Source organism: Eutrigla gurnardus, assembly GCF_963514095.1.
Source record: "Eutrigla gurnardus genome assembly, chromosome: 5".
Classification (NCBI taxonomy): Eukaryota; Metazoa; Chordata; class Actinopteri; order Perciformes; family Triglidae; genus Eutrigla; species Eutrigla gurnardus.
This window is the reverse complement of record NC_139919.1, coordinates 16,227,745-16,245,638: the sequence shown is the minus strand read 5'-3', so window position 1 is coordinate 16,245,638 and position 17,894 is coordinate 16,227,745. Positions and strand designations below refer to the sequence as shown.

Genomic DNA, 17,894 nt, shown 5'->3' with positions numbered 1-17,894 from the left:
AAACCTACTCCGTTGATTACATGAGTCTTGCATTCTAAATTGCACTGTAGTAAAAAGGACATAAGTATTGTCAGCAAAATCCACAGTATTTATCAAAATACTCATTTTGCAGTAGGATGGCCTCGGGTCAGTCAGAAAACTGTCAAACACAAGCAACATACTCAAATAAGCGTATTTAATTACTTCCAAATTAATTCATACTCAATAGTGTCATATGGAAATAGATTGACCTCGCTATGCAATTTGACTTAAATGCTGTAATCACAAAATTCAAGAGCCTCTCTTGGGTATGAGTAGGATAACTCTCCAGATATGAACTGTAAATCATTTATTGCTCAACCTATGTCATTTGAAAACATGGACAGGGAAGGGTTCTGGTGGGGAAGAATGTCGAAACAGAGCACTGAAATAGACAAACAAAAATGGTAGTCACAGAATTAAGAGTAAGAAAATCCCAAAAGGTAAGAAAAAAACAAGCTGTATGTTTATTGAATCTTGAGAACAGAACAGTATATATGTTATGACCTTGCAGTGGTAGTGAATAGGTGCCTTAAGGAGCAGCAGTGTTTGGAATATTTATCCGACAAATCACTGACAGATCAAACACATACACTAGATGAGAGGTCCTTTTGATTTCTCATTCAATCACTTGACAACAATACCTGCAGATCAATCACTTCCATTTTACCTTCATCATTAAAATGGAATCGTGTGTATTCAATCAATAATCAAGACCCACAGTACAGTTGAAGAAGCTCATAACTCGGTCTTGGTCCATTCAGGGAAAAATTAGAAAAGATTAAACACTGCGCATGAATAAGGTCACCTAAATGAGAGAAAATGGAAGCGTGTCATTTTAGAAAGCAAGTCGTCAAGCTGCTGCTGCGAGAGTGGTACAGAGGAGTGACTCTGTCCTGGTATGCTTGTCTGGGTTGCTGGTTGTATAGGGAAGCAAGGGGGGAGTTTGTGTTTGCATTAACGCATCGTGACAAACTCCTCGGACGAGGTGGGGTGAATGGCAACAGTCTTGTCAAAGTCTGCTTTGGTAGCACCCATTTTGATGGCCACAGAGAAGCCCTGCAGCATCTCGTCACAGCCCAGGCCCTGCATGTGCAGGCCGACCACCTGGGGAAGAGAAACAAAGTTGTTGGTCAAACACAAAGGTTTTGCTTTGAAATTTAATGTTAAGACTTTTCTTAAACCTGCTTCATCTCCTTCTGCGTCAATAAACTGACTTCACTATATTTTTATTTGCAGATTTTTTTTTTTTTTTACCACAGGAGTTCACATGGTTTAGAGTCCAATGTGTATTTGCCAAGAGTCATTAGCTTGGGTTTATTATGTCATCGATGAGGGCAAGTCTGCTGAAACTAGTAGGCCTGTTTTCATACGCATAAGGTCATCAGTAAAGAAGGCTATTAGTTATTGTCATCCACTTGAGTACCTGGAATAAGGATTTTAACCGCACTCTACCTATGGATGAATGCACGTTTTTCTTCTTTAAATGACTTGGAGAGGATTAAACCTTCAATGCTCCATTAGGATCATACAGGTTTTTCATAATCTTACAGACTTAGAGATAAATCCATGTGGTGTGTACTGGCAGAAACATTTAATGTCATTATGATTAATAATATTCTTCGATAATTTCTGATTTATAAAGTGCTGATAATATATGTTTTACATTCTGTAACTAACAGATGACTCCTACCTTCTCCTCCTTGCCCTCACACACCAGCTTCATGACGCACTGACTCTTCCTGCTCGTGACGGCATGATACATCGGAGTGAAAGAGGTCTTGTAGATCTTCACATTCTCCTTTCCTCGAGATTTAATGGCCTCCTCTGTGACAGTAACACATAATCATTAAAAAGAAAAAACACTGGACACACAAGGACATACAGGCAATTTAAATCCAGTGAAGGTTTAACTTAGATTATGAAACGACTGTTGACCTTCTGTGAGGCCCACCGTTCCGATGGGTGGGTGGCTGAACACCACGGTGGGGATACTCGAGTAGTCCAACTTGGAGTCCTTCTTGCCCTCAAACAGTCTGTGTGCCAGCTTTCTGCCTGCAGCAATGGCAACTGCCCCGACATACAACACAACATCAGAGTGCGACTCCACACAACAGTACATGTCTTAAAAGAACATTTCAGGGGCCCAAATAGGATAAAGCACGTTATTCCAGAACCAGAAAAACTAGTATAAAGCCCACCTCACCTCCCCTACTTCAACGGTGCATTGAGCAGAGTAAAACTAAATGTGGTAATTTATAAGAAAAGGCACCACAGAACTGTGCAGGAAAATTACACACAGTTCTATCAATGATTTAGCAATTCCTATTCTGACTTAACACCTTGTTTAAAGGTCTATTTATTGGACATAGTTGACAAAATGTGTTATAATGGCAGTTTGCTTAGCAAAATATTATCTGGTGGAACACATATGACAGTACAGAACCTGACAAAAACATGGGTTTCACACACACAGTTTGCTCTCTTCCAAAACCGTAGCACATATTTGATTGGTCGAGGACATTTTCTGGCAGTTCAGGTGCAGCTATTTGGAGATTTTATGTTTCACAGGTTTTTCCTCTGATAGACACTAAATAAAATCCTCACCTGTTCAACAAACAAAGATATTTAACACTTTCAGCCTTCAAACAGCCATACTGGTAAAGCTCAAATGTAAACATGACTGTATAGGTTTTTATAAGAAATATCAACAACATGATTAGTTATAAGTGCAACTTCCTACCAGGTGTGAGAAGAGCTTTGCCACAAACGTCGCCTACAGCGTAGATCCCTTGTCTGCTGGTATTCTGAAACTCATCCACGATGATATGTCCTCTTTCATCTGAATCCAAGCCCTGCAAACAGAGAGAAGCACTATCATATTAATACAATCAACAAGCTAAAACATCACATTTTAGTGCCGAAGCAAAGTTTCTCTCGTTTCCTTAGAAGGCTCTGTACGGATGTACAACAATTGTGAGCAAAGACACTGTTTGTTTTAGCATGTCAGTTCTCTCCCTCCCTCTGTGGTTGGTAGCATTAAATGTAACCCAGAAAACACAGAGCAAGAGCATCCATGTACTCAAATAAAATGACAAATCTCTGCCAGGTCCCTCAAACGGAGCAGGAATACCAACTTAGAGGAACAATGATAGAACATATCACCTTCTCTTACTTCCTTTAGTTTCATGCTTTCTAAGCGGTTCTTAACGGTGTTGAACTGCTGCTCATATACTCCTTCATATTGGAGAATAAAAATTTAAAAAAATTAATATGTGGTATTAGTTACAAATGTCTATCAATTTTCCTTTTGCATGAACAATCTGTGATCCAATTTTCCTGTGTTACTCTATTAACTCTTCACCTCTAACAAACAGCATCATAACATAAGTCTGCTCAGGACTGTCTAGTCCTGTTCCCAGAGTATCCTTAATCGTTGATTGAAGGTGACCCAATGTCTGGTTTATTTTAGGCTCTTTTTATATAAAGGATGTGACATGAGAATCAGAGTGTATTATTGGATTTAGTTCTTTTTCAAAGTGGAGTGTAAAGGAGAGAAATACTTCAAAATGATCTGCAGAGCTGCTTTAACCTAACAGTTAAGTGGCTGGGAAAAGAGCCAAACACTTTCTAATTCCCACTGCAGACAGAAAGTAGTGATAAGCTGTGGTCATTAGCTTTAAATGTACTGTAACTATTTTATTGCCTTATTTCCAGCTGTAAAATAAGCAAATATTGTATCTGTCTGGGAACATCATTTCCTCACTGAGCATAGATGTTCATGCCGGTGCCCTGACATATTTCATCATCCAGTTTAGCGTAAAGATAATAAGCAGATTTGTATTGTTACCATTGTGCCGATGTTCAGTCCAGAAGTGTTCGGCTGCCTGCCAATGGCCCAGAGAAGACAGTCCACTTCCTGGATGGTGCTGATCTTCTCCTCGTCGTTCTTCTTCTCTGGGTCTTTGGTGGCGAGCGTCACCTCCAGCCCTTTCTCCGTTTTACACACAGACTTCACCTGAGAATTCTTCCACAGATCCACACCTGAGTTGTGCAGTTCTTTGGTGCAGTTTGTGCTTATCAAGCTGTCAAAGTTCCTCAGAACCTACAGAGAGAATATGAGAGGGAGGTAGATGTATTTCCCTTCCATGCACATGTTTGAAAACGATCATTTAATATTTGGTTGTGATTCTACCGTTTTTTTTTTTTTACCGTTGCCTGACGAATAATGAGAGATGTTTTGGACCCCAGGGTGGAAAGGATGCCTGCCATCTCCACTGCAATATAACCTGCACCCACAATCACAGTACGCCTGAGGGGAAAACAAAACGTTTTATTATAGGCAAAACCTTTAAACACTGTAAACACGAAAAGAGATGATATCATAATCTTACTTTGGCAGAGATTCAAGTTCAAAAAAGCCATCACTGGTAATGCCCAGACTTCCCCCTGAAATGATCAACACACACAATATTTTGTACAATTTTGTCATTTTTATAAAAGTATATATTTGATTATTGGATTAGATCAGTTATTAAGTCATTGGTACCAGTGGTTTAACAAAACCACACAGTAGCTATAAGTATGCAAGAGTGTTGTTTGGAGAGAGGGAAATGCGCTCTCATCTGTAAAATGACATCCTTTACGGCCCTTGTCGGTTGCGTAGCCTGTTATTTACCGTGGTTTGATTGTCCCCCCCCCCCCCCCCCCCCCATCTGCATTACTTAAAAGACCCGCCCCAAACTCCGCCTCTGATTGGCTTGCACTTGATGCCTTCTTCGCAGAATGTTACGTTTATTGCTGATGAATGAGATTGGCGGAGGGTTGGTAGGTTAATGATTTGAACGGACGTGGATGTTTTATAAGGCCTTCTTGTATAGAGCTCAAATATATAATAATGTCCTAATTAAGGTAGAAACATTTTACATAATTAAACCTACTGTTTATTTGGCACACTGATTACCAGCTCATTTAAAAAAAGCACTTCATGTCAGCAAGGTTGCCGACTCTGGGATTACATAAAAAAAGTATGTCTCACCTGGAATGTCAGCGTCAGTCAAAACAGTGGGCTGCCCTCCAGTGGAGATGAGGATATGAGGAGCTGTATATTTTCTTCCATTGACCTCCACAGTCGGCTCAGGATCGTTTGTGAATCTGGCATGACCATGAATAGTTTGGATTTTAGCCTGAAACGGATCAGATGTCATTATTTTCCCTGCAATAGCTGAGAGAAATAAACAAACAAAATAAGCATTATAGCTCTTAATGCAATGAAAACATTTTACAGTCATTACGTTAACCTGGTATAGACACATGAATATAATAAATGTTATAAATAATAATAATAAATATGAACTCAACACTGAACTTACTTTGTCAAGATTGTTGCGATAAATGTGGTTTAGGTGACTAATATAAGCATCTCTTTTGGCCTTGAGAGCTCTGCAAATACAGGAAATGATCAAAGATAAGAGGTTGTTTGTTTGTTTGTTTGTTTAACCAATATTTATTCAAGACAGGCTGGCATTCAAATAATGTACGCAGCTCATAGACTTCTTAAAAATCAGAAATGGAAAAAAAACACAACACACACTAAAATAAATGCTCCAAATGACAGCTTTTTCACAATGTTTTCACAAAATTGTTTATGCTGCAAAATACACATTTATCCCTGCAGATTTGTTTAAGGGAATGGCCCTAGAGCTGAATAAAATGAATATACTTATGTTATGAGAAGGCTGCTATAAACAGGGAAGGAAAAAAACCTGCGAGTTGTGCTGAAAATTACTGTGCCGTGATGTTTATACCTATGACTTATGTTTTGGACATAATGTAATGTACCAAAACAAACAAACAAAAACATACACATAAAAACACTGGCATTAAACTATTCTGGATAGCTGGAGTAAAATATATTAAGTGATGAGGTCAGATGAAAGTTTGAAATGAAAACATCCCTAAAATCCTCAATGTAGTCTAAAAACCACCAAAACAGCACCGACTCCACTACTTTTTTGAGTCGTATGAAAATATTAACAATAAAAAGGTTGTGTGATGAAACGTTTTTGAAAACATGCCTCTTTTGAAATGGATCCTGTTGCCTTAACATACGTGGGATAGACAAAATAACACAAATACATTATAACGTAATGGAACCCAACACAACTCACACAGCCTCCTATATAGATTTGAAACATTGAAATAGTTTCAAATACAAGTTGAAACATTAGAAAAGGTGTATGAAAAGATGCCTTTGGATCGTTCTTGTTTCCTCTGTATTTGAATATGCATTTTGTTCAATAACATAGTGATAGTTGGACCACACGTTTACATAAACCCATGCAGGCAAACCTGACATGACCCTGAGGCACAGTAAGTGTTTTGTATCGGTGAATCATGTGTCCGGGTGTTGCATGCAAACACTCCTTACCCAGGATTATCTTTAACTATCACCTTCACTGAACCATGCTGTTCACAAAGACAGAGCAACGGGCTGAACTGACGCAACAAAAGACAGGACGGACAGGGAAGTCGAGCTATGAAATGGACACCCCTTTGTTCCAGGAACAAGCACAGGAGGTTTCAAAAGAGCCCACAGTTGTTGCACAAACAAGTGACAAAAAAAGACAAACCGTGCAACTTACTCCCAACTGAAACGAACGTTTCCAACGTCAAAGCCGTAATCGCCGTGATCGTGGAGATACTCGGCGTGGACCGCTGCATTCCACATAACCTGTGAAGACAGGTAAAGGCCGGATTATAGACACCTGGTGAATTATGATTAAAAAACAATATAATGTCCATGTACAAAAATAATAGAGAGAAAATGTACCTTCTTGGGGACACAGCCCACATTGACCTGAAAAACATCCAAACCAAGCAAATTAGTTCAAGGCAATTTTGATTAAATTGCTTCCAAGCACATGTTATGATAAATGCCACTGAAAGTCAAATATTGATCAGATTAACATAAACTTTACATTAAAAGGGCAGCAGATAAAAAAGGTCTGTGTGCTCTGGCTGGATTTAACCATCCTATAATCCCTGGTTATACACATTTATGTTGATATGACTAACTGTGTTGCCTTTGTGCAATCTGAATGTGGTTTCAGTTGAGGACACATCTGCACCAATACATTCATCAACTTCCCATCCGTTAGATCCACTGACAAGTCAAAGTGAACAATAATAAAAAGAAATTCCTCGTATTGAATAAGGGTCAAAGTTCGCAGCTCCTGTCTTTGTTTTGTTCCAGGGTTAAGCTGAATTCAAAGATCAAGACTTAGTAGCGTTTTACACGCCGGCGGTGAGCTTCACAATCTGTCTGTTGAACACACAAAAACACTTCCACAAAAGGAGTCCGGAGGCTTCGCAGCGAACCTGGCAACCAGCACGCGTGTGAAAGCCACAGAGGCGACACAGCACAATTACAATTACCCCACTGGGTAACAGCGTTTATATTTATGTTTTACTCACGCAGGTACCTCCGAGTTTGTGACTCTCGATCACGGCGGTGGTCGCTCCGAGCTCCGACGCCCTCCGAGCTCCGGCCAGACCTCCAGAGCCGCCGCCGATCACCAGAAAGTCGAACCGGGTCACCTCTGTCGCCGCCGGGTCCGAGGCCATGCTGCGGCGAGCGATAACTCGGTGTCTGCGAAGGGACGAGAAAAGTTGCTTTCTGAGGCTGAAGCAGCGGGGAGCTCGCGACCGGCTTAGCTGGATAAATATTGCCATAACCAGGAAGCTCTCGGGCGCGTGGGTGTGTGCGCGTGAGACGAACGGGGAATGGGAGGGTCAACGGAGAGCCAATGCTGTGTCATTACGATTTACAACAATGGTGTGTAAATCCCAGAAACTGTCTTCACAATAGTCATGTTCATCCTCATATAAACGAGGCTACAACAACGGCGGTAAATCGGGGCTAATTCTGCGACAAGAATGACACGAAACACAACATTAAATTGGTGTAAAAGCGCAGTCTAGAAAGGCAACGTTGTTTAAAAAAGTGGATATTTGTCACGGGTATAGTGTATTACTAACCTGGGTGCTGCCCGTGACGCGGACACGGTCGGGAACAGTCTGCTGAGTCTTACAAACAGCATGTTTTAGGGGTTTGGGTCCATTTTAGTGAGCTACATCCACCGCGTGCTGTTGTTTATGTCAGCCGGCGAGCCTGCGGTTGGACTTCATCCACATCAAAGCTTTAAACACTTCCTGTGTCACCGGGGAAGCTGCACTCACGATTACGACGCTGTCTTTGACGATTTATAAACACATTCAACACCGCGACGTTGCGTGTTGTCATATATGAGGGTGTGGATGACGTCGACGTCCAAATTATTAGCCTACGTGTTTTTTTGTTTGTTTTGGTAGCAGAATTATGAACCATCGTAAATAGTCGTAGATTTGCGTAGTATTTATTCGTGAATAGTGCCTACGCTACACCCAGCTCGACAGTTGTAAAGAAAATATAAATAAAGACGTAAACTTCCGGTAGCAACTTTCAAAATAATACTTCCATTTCATCCTATACAAGATGCAGTTTATTGCCGAGTAGGTTCTTCTTCTTCTGGATTACCATTTAAAAAAATAGATCTATGTCGGGTTAAGTACATTTTTCAATGATAGAGTAAAAGTTTTAATGCCGCATAGAGCTGGTCTCTCTTTTCTGTTAGTCCAATGCACTCCATTAATACATGTTTCCCTGTTTGTTGTCGTTTACAGGTTCCACACAAGCCATCCTCACGCTTTCACATCTTAAATAAATCCCATGTCAGCCCACAATGTCACAGCCTCTCGTCATCAAGACTGCATCCCTTCTCCTTCCCTATACATACAAGTGGACCTGCCGTCCCTTCTTTTCCCTCTCCCACTGCTCCTGCCATACAGTTAAGATGTTTTTCTTTATGGTGGACACTCAGTTAACCCTACAGTCACTCTGATATCAATCTCCCTTTTTAATGCTCTTTTTGCTGCCCCATCAGCAAGCTCATTCCCCTCTATCCCCACAAGGGCTGGCATCCACAGGATCCCCTACTCTCCTGCCCGCTTAATATTGTACAATGCTGTTAAATGTTCAGTGACATTCGGTGGACTGCTGCCCATATTTCCCTAACAGATCCCACAGTACCTTCTCCAACACTCCTTTTTTTGCAGACTAAATCACTCTACTAATCTTAGCTCTCAGCCTTTAACGTTGCACGGTGGTGTAGTGGGTCGCCTCACAGCAAGAGGGTCCCGGGTTCAATTCCCGGCTCGGGTTAGGGTTCCTTCTGTGTGGAGTTTGCATGTTCTCCCGTGTGAGCGTGGGTTCTCTCTGGCTTCCTCCCACAGTCCAAAGACATGCAGGATGGGGATACACTCTACATTGTGAGTGTGAATCGTCTGTGAATAGTCTACATATCAGTCCCTGCCCTGCCTTCACCCAAAGTCAGCCGGGATCGGGTCCAACCCCCCGTTACCCTGAATACAGGATAAGCGGTTGATGATGGATGGTGCTTCTCCTGTTTTCACATTGCGATCCTGTCTAATAGCGTTCATACCACTGGCACCACAAAATCTAAACAGGACAATTTTCCTGGATACACAATACAGCTGGTTTATACTCACCTTTAATTACATCCACAAACCTTTTAAGCTGCTACCCATTTGCAATTAAACTCCTTGCGTTCCATGATGCGTTCCAGTGTTAAACAATAGCAAACAAATTATCATCATGCTCGGTCATGTCAGTTACTCCCTCTTCTCCATTGTTCTCACGCCCCTCTGTGCCCCTCCTTTCCATTTCTCTCCCGAACCTTGATCATTGGCCTCATGAATGTGTGCAGTTCCACTGGATGTACCTCTACCTCCTCCAGGAACCTTCCAGTAGCATCTACAACACAACTTTATGATATCTGACCTTCTCGTTTTGTTTCTAGCTGCCCACAGCACATCCAACATGAATGCTAGGGGAGACTGTTTTCTTAATGCATCTTCATAGGACATATTCAACACCAAAATCTCTAAATTAACTATTTGGTATGCACCAAATAACACGAGTTGCATTCTACGCTCTTACTTTGAAGGCGAGAACAACTGTTTTCCGGAACTGTGTTAGCTGGCTATAGAGTGCTAGCGCTGAGGTAAAGCAAAGCGGTTCGGTTGGCATCGTTGACTAGCGTTAATATCGCCCCACAGAAAGGATTTATTGATTTCAAAACACAACACTCGAATAAGGTACGTGTCCGGGATTTGACTCTGTCGCCGATATAAACCGCTGAAGTGCGGACCGTCGTTTTTGCGATCCCCCTTGTTGTGTTCAGGTGGGGCCTTTTCCTTGAAATCAAAGGGAGACAGCCTCGGCTAACGGGACGTAAATGTAAATACAGCGGAGTACGTCCAGTTTAGTCATCCGCTTTGTGTATTCCCCTTACAGTCCTTTATATGGAGGCCAAACCGCCGCAGGCGTTAAATATAACGCTGGCTGTTAGGGGGAGGGGGCCAGTGGGCCTTCTGCTAATGTCAGCACTGTAACGTTCATTCACTGATTTTGTTTTCTTCTTCTCCATCTGCTTTTCCCAGTGGGAGAGACGTCTCACTCCCCCGGTCCCGGTGGCTGCGTCTCCGACTCCACTGCATGATCGCATCGTTTGGATCCGTGGGAGCTGCTGTCAGATGACCAGCGGACCTCACAGCCCAACATGAATCCGGTCACCTACCACACCATGTCCGTCAACGGTGGACATCCCAACTTCGTCTTGGATCGCGTTTTAAACACCGCCAAGAGTTGCCCGAAATGTGGATTTGCTTCGACGGACGCTGCGGAGTTGAAGAAGCACATGCTCGAACATACGGGGACACGGTTCTACTGCTTTTACTGCAACAAAGTCTCGTTCAGTGAGGCTGAGCTGAACGCTCACCTGAAGCAACACAGTTCAAAGTACCCGTTTAAGTGTCCTCACTGTGGACAGGGCTACATGAGGAGGCTGTGCCTTGTGAAGCACATCGATCGCTTGCATAGTAAAAGCATTAACCAGGGACCCTCCAAGCCTGGCACGACAAAAATCCCCAACGTAACCGTCCCCAGTGCCTTGTCAAGTGTGCCCGCCGCTGATCCAGCATCGCTTCGCCCACTCGTTCGAGTAAAAGTACCCATCCCGAATACACCTGCAGTCAGGCAGGTCAAAGACGACCTGAGAGCGAAAACACTAGACACGCACGTATCAAATGCCACTAATGGTAATGCAGAACTCCTGACCCCTTCGAATGGACTCATTCAGCACAACAGGGCTCTCACGGTTTCTCTTCCGGAGGAAGTGACGATCCCCGCCGGCTGTTTGGTCGAACTTGTCGAGGTGAAAACTGTCAACGGGACAAAGGAGCTGAAGCTGAGGCTCGTCTCTCAACAAGAAAACGAGTCGGTGATAAAAGACGCAAGGACCGCAGTCTCTCAAAACACTGCACTGGGAAAGCCATTCTTGTCCGCATTAAATCACACAAACACCGTGAAGTCTATGAGCATGGGGATGTGCACAGTTAACAGGAAACAGTGTGAAACAAAGAGAGTGAACGTGGAGTGTCCTCCTGCTCCAGTCAACACATCCAGAAACCTCCCGAATCAAAGAAGCAAAGAAAAAGCTGGATTGAAAAGAACATCGCAAGAGAGAATCAACCTGGACTGTCACACGGTCGTCCCAATCAAGATTCACAAAGGCATCATCAATCCTGTCAGAGAAGGAAATGGCGGGATCAAAGCGACACACAGTGAACATGTGAACCACATCGCAGCTCCGCCCTCTGTCATCTCCAACAGGCTTGTCAACAGGTCGACGGGCGCCCTGCATCCAGAAAACATGGGAGTGTGCGTTTCTCAGAGAGCAGTGGATGAGAGACGGAATTTAATTCCAGAGCATTCCAAGAGTATTATACACAGGAGAGCAAGCGACATAGAAATCAGTACTCAAGATGTGTCGTTGGCCGTGAAGCTGGAACCTGGGGAGATGCGGCACAATAACAACACAACAATAAAGAGAGAGGCAATGGGCTTGAACCAGCAAAAACCTCCTTCCTTAAGTGTCGTCTTGGCTGCAGGTGCCCAAGCGCGACCTCCAGCGATATTTGTTTGTAAGGATAACGTTGCAAGTCAATCTTTTTCAGTCCCCAAGGGTCTAAATCTCTCCTCGCCAGTCAAATTGAATTCAAAGATGTCGACTTGGACCCAGGAGGTCCGATCCAAGGAGAGAGCAGGAGAAGTGGACATGCTGGTGCCTGAGGGGTTTCCCATCATCTCTTCTGTGTTTTCCTTAAGTCAACGACCAGAGGACGTCCAAGACTCCATGCAGCCACTGGTGATGGCTCTGCGTGGTATAGTGATGGATAAGAGTAACGGCTCTGGTAGCACAACTCAAGATCACTCCAAGACAACACACGGCAGCACGGAGGAGGAGAAGGAGAAGGAGGTGCCAAAATACCGCGATCAGGTAGCCACAAAAGATGGATTCTTCATCCACAACCTTTTATTGACAGAGCGGACTGTTGACTCTGTCAAAGTGGAGGAGCTGGACAAGGGCGTTCAGCATCCTCCTGCACCGACCCACGACCAAATCCATGTCAAGGAGGAAAAAAATGGCACTACGACAACAGACAATAACAAACAAGGCCAAGCTCCTGCTTCAATATCTTCAACAGATAAGGAATCTGTTTCCAAAATTGCTGCACATGTGACTGCAGAATCTCTACAGCAGGGGGCAAAAAGTGAGCATGACATCTCCTCAAAGTTCCTGACTGTCTCTCTGAGAAGGGTGCAAGTAGGCGTGTGGAAGAAAAGCAAGAAGGGACTGAAACTTAGAATATCCAAATATAAGACTCAGGAACCTATGGACAGTCTAACTGATTGTACAGTTATTTACCCAATGCCGCTGAAGGAGGACCAACTGGTGAAACGGCCGGGCCCCTACCAGCCCGTGGTGGTGCTGAATCACCCGAAGCCCAGGGCCCCCATCCAGGACACGCAAGCAGACACTATAGTGGACACAGGGGCCTCCGAGGGGGCTCCAAAGTGCCAAATCTTGAAAATGAGGCTGAGCAAAGTGATGGGGCAGAAGTATGAGGTGATGGGGTGCACTGTTGGTGTCTTTCCCTGAATTTACCAGACAATGCATCACTGTACAGAAGCGTACATGTATGAGGGCGGAAAAAACAAGTATTAAATGGGACGATGTTGGCTTAAAGACACATTAGAGTGCATAAGATTTAATAATAATGGACATCTGATCTATCACTAAGCATTGTGTTACATGATTGTTGTTTGTATAGGCATGGTATGTGGAAATTCAAGTGCAATGCAGTTTGACTGCTTTGAGTCAATGAACGTCTGATGCAGTCAGTAATCCACACATAAAGTACAGTTTCAAGAGTTTGGGAAACGAGTAGATATGTCAAGAGTTGAGGCATACATGCATGCTGTTTACTACTTTATCACATTTTTTTGTTTGCATCAGTGATGTCTTGCTGTTTTTGTGTGGCTCCTGGGAGATGTTTTGTGTGCTAACCCACTCAGAAAAGAAGCAAAGTCATGACGATTCGGACCAGGCAACAAGCACCCCATTAAACGATGGAAACATCGGTTGTCCATGTGAATTAATGAAATGTTTGTGACAACTTTCATGAAATATTTAGTGTGGGTGACCCCTCACACTATTTAGCACACATCATATACAATGGAAACCTGTCTCACTCAAGTATGAACCCCATTTGTCCGTTGTTAGTGTTCATATTAAAAGAACAGACGAAGGCACGAAAAGAAGATGAATTTCCAGAGAGCGCTTACGAGCTGATGAGTTGTTTTGTTTGTTACTTTGTTTGGTATGATGATGGCTAGTTGTGTGAAGTTATTCTGCATCCCCAATTCAGAAGCTGCATTCAAAAAGTCAACAACACTGATTGCAGATCAGAGATCGGAGACGGTCCCTATCGGTCAGATGTGGTGGTGCATTCAGGCACTTTTGGAAAACTCTAAAAATGTGTGAAATAATGCTCGACCGTTCATCAAGTGAACTTGGAAAGAGACAAGGTGTAAATAATGGAAACTGGGCATTCATACGCCACTGTTGTGTTCTTGTTATCTGTTTGGATGTGTTGTAATTCACTGGTTACTGCAGAGAAATGGACGTCACGTTTGCCAGTTGACGTTCATGTGTTGTGTGGGGTGTAATGTCACAGTTGTGTTATAAACTTGGAAGGTGCCCAGTTTCTCACCAGTGTTTACTACTGCTGGCCATTCTCTGTGATGAATGTTTTCGACTTTACCAGTTGAGGAGAAGTGCCTGAATGCACCGTCAGTTGTGGTGTCTGTAAGGCCGGAGGTGAAAGCTTAATTATTGACTTTTCTTAGCTGTCCAGATGGATAAGAAAGGTGAACTTAAAGTCTTTGAGAATCACTGTGTTTTTATTTACCTTTTCGGTCTTATGCTAACCTCCATTTCAAGAATTATGTATATTTTATGATTTTAACCATATTAAATCTTTGTTTTCGTGAAACTACAAAGTGTAATTCATCACAGATATGTTTAATTTATTTGAGGCCCCAGAAACAAGTGTTAACGTCATCTTGGATCATTGTTACTCCTTATGCCATATGGTTTTCTTTAATGTCACAACTCCAATGTCTGTCCTCTTTGCAGCTGGTGCAAACTGGTGAAACTGGTTTGTTGTAACTGTAATAGAAAGCCACATGTTTGCATTTCATCTTCTGTACATAGTAAATGACCCCTGGGATTCTGAGAAGCTACTAAAACTTGTATATTTTTCAAAAACCATCAAAAGGACACAAACGGTCTTCTTTCCTGATGCTTTGCAGAACTGTTACTCTTCTTAAGACAGCATTACGACACTTGTGTGTTCCAGTTTATAATCCGTAACCATGATGTATGAGGTGCTAGACCTATCAGTGTATAGGTTTGGTCACCCAGTTTCTATTGTGTATATATGTTTTGATCACTCACAGATTTTATTGTGTATATACGTATAAATATAAAATGTGATAGCTGGTGTTCATACTTGGTAGGGGATGGTCAACATTCCACAGCCTCTTCTGCAAAATGCAGTTATCTTGTGCTTTATTTTCCTAATTGCCATGATGTATTGTTTGTTATACATATATTTATAAATGATTTTAAGGGCATGACGGTTCTTTCTGAATGTTTTACGTTGCCTTTCATTCACCCCTCATTTGTGTTAGAAATACTCCATGTTAATGCTGTTTTCAGTTTATTCTTAATGTTAATTATCGTGTTCCATGCTTTTATAATAACAATTATGTAACTCCTCTTTTTTTCTATTAAAACATGATGAGAATTTGTATGGCCTATTCCATTTTGTTCACCATAATTGTTTTACATTAAGCACACAATATCATCATAATCGTTCTCATTGTAGGTCAACAGGCCTCGCAATGCATTGAGTCTCTCATCCCCGCGGGTTTAACCTGAGTCTAAGTAGCAATGCCACAATGTAAAAATACTCTGTTTCAAGTAAAAGATCTTGTAGTAAAAAAAAAAAAAAAAAAACAGTAAGCCATGACCTGATATTGACCTCACGACTTCTCATTTTCATGGGTGAGTTCCTATTACTAGATATCAACCTTCCCTACATGTCTGTCTAACAACAGGAACACGTTCCAGTGTGTCTGACAATAAGAGGAAGTGTCTGAATCTGTGTTGCATAAGAAAATGTACCGATAGAAGGAAGTTGCTTTCTTGTCTGAAACTGTTGAAGGTCGATCGTGCCCACTTGCAAGCGCTACATTAAAGACCCAGAAAGACACTCTTGTTTGTGAGCTTTTTTTTTCTATTTTACAGAGTTTCTGCAACAATTTGGCATCGTGAACAGGATGCTCGGCATGGATCAACTATGGACTCGGTGCTGAAGGAGGAAAGCTGTGCACCGTGTAGGAGAAACAGCCTCCTTTGTCTCCTCAAAAACCTCAGGAGGATTTTGAATGGACTGAAGGTGAGTAAGGCCTACATATGGGCAAAGTTGATGTGATACACTCTCAAACTGCTCTCCACCAACACTGACAACAGAAACATTAAATGTCTAACGGTGAGACCGAACAGACCTCCTGACCCTGGGAGGCCCCTGTGTTTATGACACTTTAACCAGACAAAAGATTGGGTCGTTGAGTATTAACTTCAATCATTCAAGGCTTTACTTACCACCTATATTCTTTCCTTAAACAGGAACAATTCAATCAGAAGGAATCACTTCTTGGATTGAATAAGATGAAAGTTTGTTATCAGGAATAAATATACACATAACTGCCCCCCTTTCTGATAAACACAAGACTAACAAATACTAAAAGGAGCCAAACCAAGTTTATATGATGTTATGAGGACATGTCCCAAAGATCTGAATGGCAGCTTAGACAGAGCTAGCTTTCCCCCTTGTATGATTATAACTATATCTGAATATTGTTCCTCACGGTATTGCTTTGCATACACATATTCACATACTATTATTATATGTAGCCGAACAACAGGGATTTTAACATTGTATTGACCTCAGAAAAGCAATTTTGGTTGGTTGGTTTATTAACCTAAAGCTTTGTATGTTGTTTTAACTTATCATTTGTTTCCTACTTCATTTTAATTTTGTGTAACTTCACTGCTTTCCTAAAATTGTTCTTCTTTTCCCAGAGTGGAGAAACCTATAAATAAGTGATGTTTGTGATTTGCTGACAAGATGGATTGTGACAAGACATCGGACCAGCGGCAGGCATCAAACACATGCTAAATTAAAAAAGCATTTAATTTAACATGATTTACTACCTGTGTAGAAGGACTTGTGTTGTCTATATGTAGTTCACACTACCATGAGTTTTCTCTTCTTCAGGTAAAAAAGCACAACAAGCAGAAGAAAAAGTTCACTGCATACCAGCAGAAGTTGCCTCCAATCAAGCCCCTGCAGGTTTCACAGCCGGAAGTCCAGTTTGCCGACTTGAACCACATTGTGGACCTGGAAAACCAGGTGAGGGATCTGCAGCGGCAGCTAAGCGAAGCCAGGACTGAGATCAAGCAGCTGAACGGGATCCAGGATCCAGGATCGCCACATGGTGGCACCGCAGAACTTCCAAGACTGAGGGCAGCCTCCCCCAGCTTAGATGGTTCTGTCTCTTTGCTCCCACTGCTCAGATTTAAATCCTTGCCACCAAACAGGGTGCTTATCATTAAAGTCATATACTTTTATTTTGTATTAATGCATCCTACATCTATTCCCATTTAAGATCCACATTTAAAAGGTTCCTCATTTGTTCCTTCAGTCAGAACATCTGTTTTTTAATGTTTTTACAATAAATGCCGTTGTAATTTCCCAGACCTAATTACAGCTACTTTCAAATTATTCCTCTTAACAACAACCACTTTTCCTGATCCTCACCAAGCACAGCAACGAGGTCCAAGTCCTGCGGTGCTTACTCCATGGGACCTGAACCTGCCGTGACAATCTGGGAAGGCAGCTACAGACCACAGAAAAAAGGTTGCTAGGCACAAAGGCACAAAGGCATGATTGATACTGGTTGGAGTTAGATTTGCTCATGGGAGTCTGGTGTCAGTCCAGAACTCCTGGCAGCACCCCTTGGTCCGGCCTAAAACTGCAGATTATATTTTAACACCAACACATATGGCATGTAAATGAGAACGGGAATTGTTTATAACTTCATCCCCTTTGCTCTGTCTTTAATGCTATATTTTAGGAGAAGAATCTTGAGTTGTGCCAAGCCTGAACAAAGACAGATCAACACGTTAAGAACGACATCCTGCAATCTGCAAGAGCAATTATATCTACGTCACGGGGAACCTCAAGTGAGGGGGTGTCCGGGACCCCTAGGGGGTCCACAG

General features: G+C 42.3%; 2 protein-coding genes across 4 annotated transcripts; one reads left to right on the top strand and one right to left on the bottom strand.

The window, feature by feature from the left end:
* Positions 1-462: 462 nt before the first annotated feature.
* Positions 463-8,220, bottom strand: gsr (glutathione reductase). Of its 3 annotated transcripts, XM_084010114.1 has the most exons (13): positions 8,059-8,220; positions 7,495-7,669; positions 6,851-6,877; positions 6,663-6,751; positions 5,391-5,460; positions 5,057-5,204; positions 4,413-4,467; positions 4,231-4,330; positions 3,869-4,123; positions 2,762-2,873; positions 1,957-2,088; positions 1,712-1,845; positions 463-1,125 (listed from the first exon to the last, which is right to left on the bottom strand). In XM_084010114.1, the coding sequence occupies exons 1-13, from the start codon at positions 8,118-8,120 to the stop codon at positions 976-978; spliced, it is 1,509 nt and encodes a 502-aa protein (XP_083866240.1). In that variant the 5' UTR covers positions 8,121-8,220; the 3' UTR covers positions 463-975. The 3 variants fall into 3 exon arrangements, with proteins under 3 accessions (XP_083866240.1, XP_083866239.1, XP_083866241.1); XM_084010113.1 differs by lacking the exon at positions 8,059-8,220 and having other exon boundaries at positions 7,495-7,767; XM_084010115.1 differs by lacking the exon at positions 8,059-8,220 and having other exon boundaries at positions 7,503-7,594.
* Positions 8,221-10,111: 1,891 nt separating this feature from the next.
* On the top strand, positions 10,112-15,358 carry znf518b (zinc finger protein 518B). Its single transcript, XM_084010074.1, has 2 exons — positions 10,112-10,236; positions 10,582-15,358. The coding sequence occupies exon 2, from the start codon at positions 10,701-10,703 to the stop codon at positions 13,140-13,142; it is 2,442 nt and encodes an 813-aa protein (XP_083866200.1). The 5' UTR covers positions 10,112-10,236; positions 10,582-10,700; the 3' UTR covers positions 13,143-15,358.
* Positions 15,359-17,894: the final 2,536 nt, after the last annotated feature.

What these genes read in the sequence shown, in the direction of transcription:
- gsr (XM_084010113.1), bottom strand. Translation starts at nt 7,752, where the DNA reads ATGGCAATATTTATCCAGCTAAGCCGGTCGCGAGCTCCCCGCTGCTTC. An exon ending in AACGTTCGTTTCAGTTGGGA is followed by an intron (nt 5,461 to 6,662) that starts GTAAGTTGCACG and finishes CTGTATTTGCAG; the next exon opens with AGCTCTCAAGGCCAAAAGAG. An exon ending in GTGAGGGCAAGGAGGAGAAG is followed by an intron (nt 1,126 to 1,711) that starts GTAGGAGTCATC and finishes TCTCTTCCCCAG; the next exon opens with GTGGTCGGCCTGCACATGCA.
- znf518b (XM_084010074.1), top strand. Translation starts at nt 10,701, where the DNA reads ATGAATCCGGTCACCTACCACACCATGTCCGTCAACGGTGGACATCCC.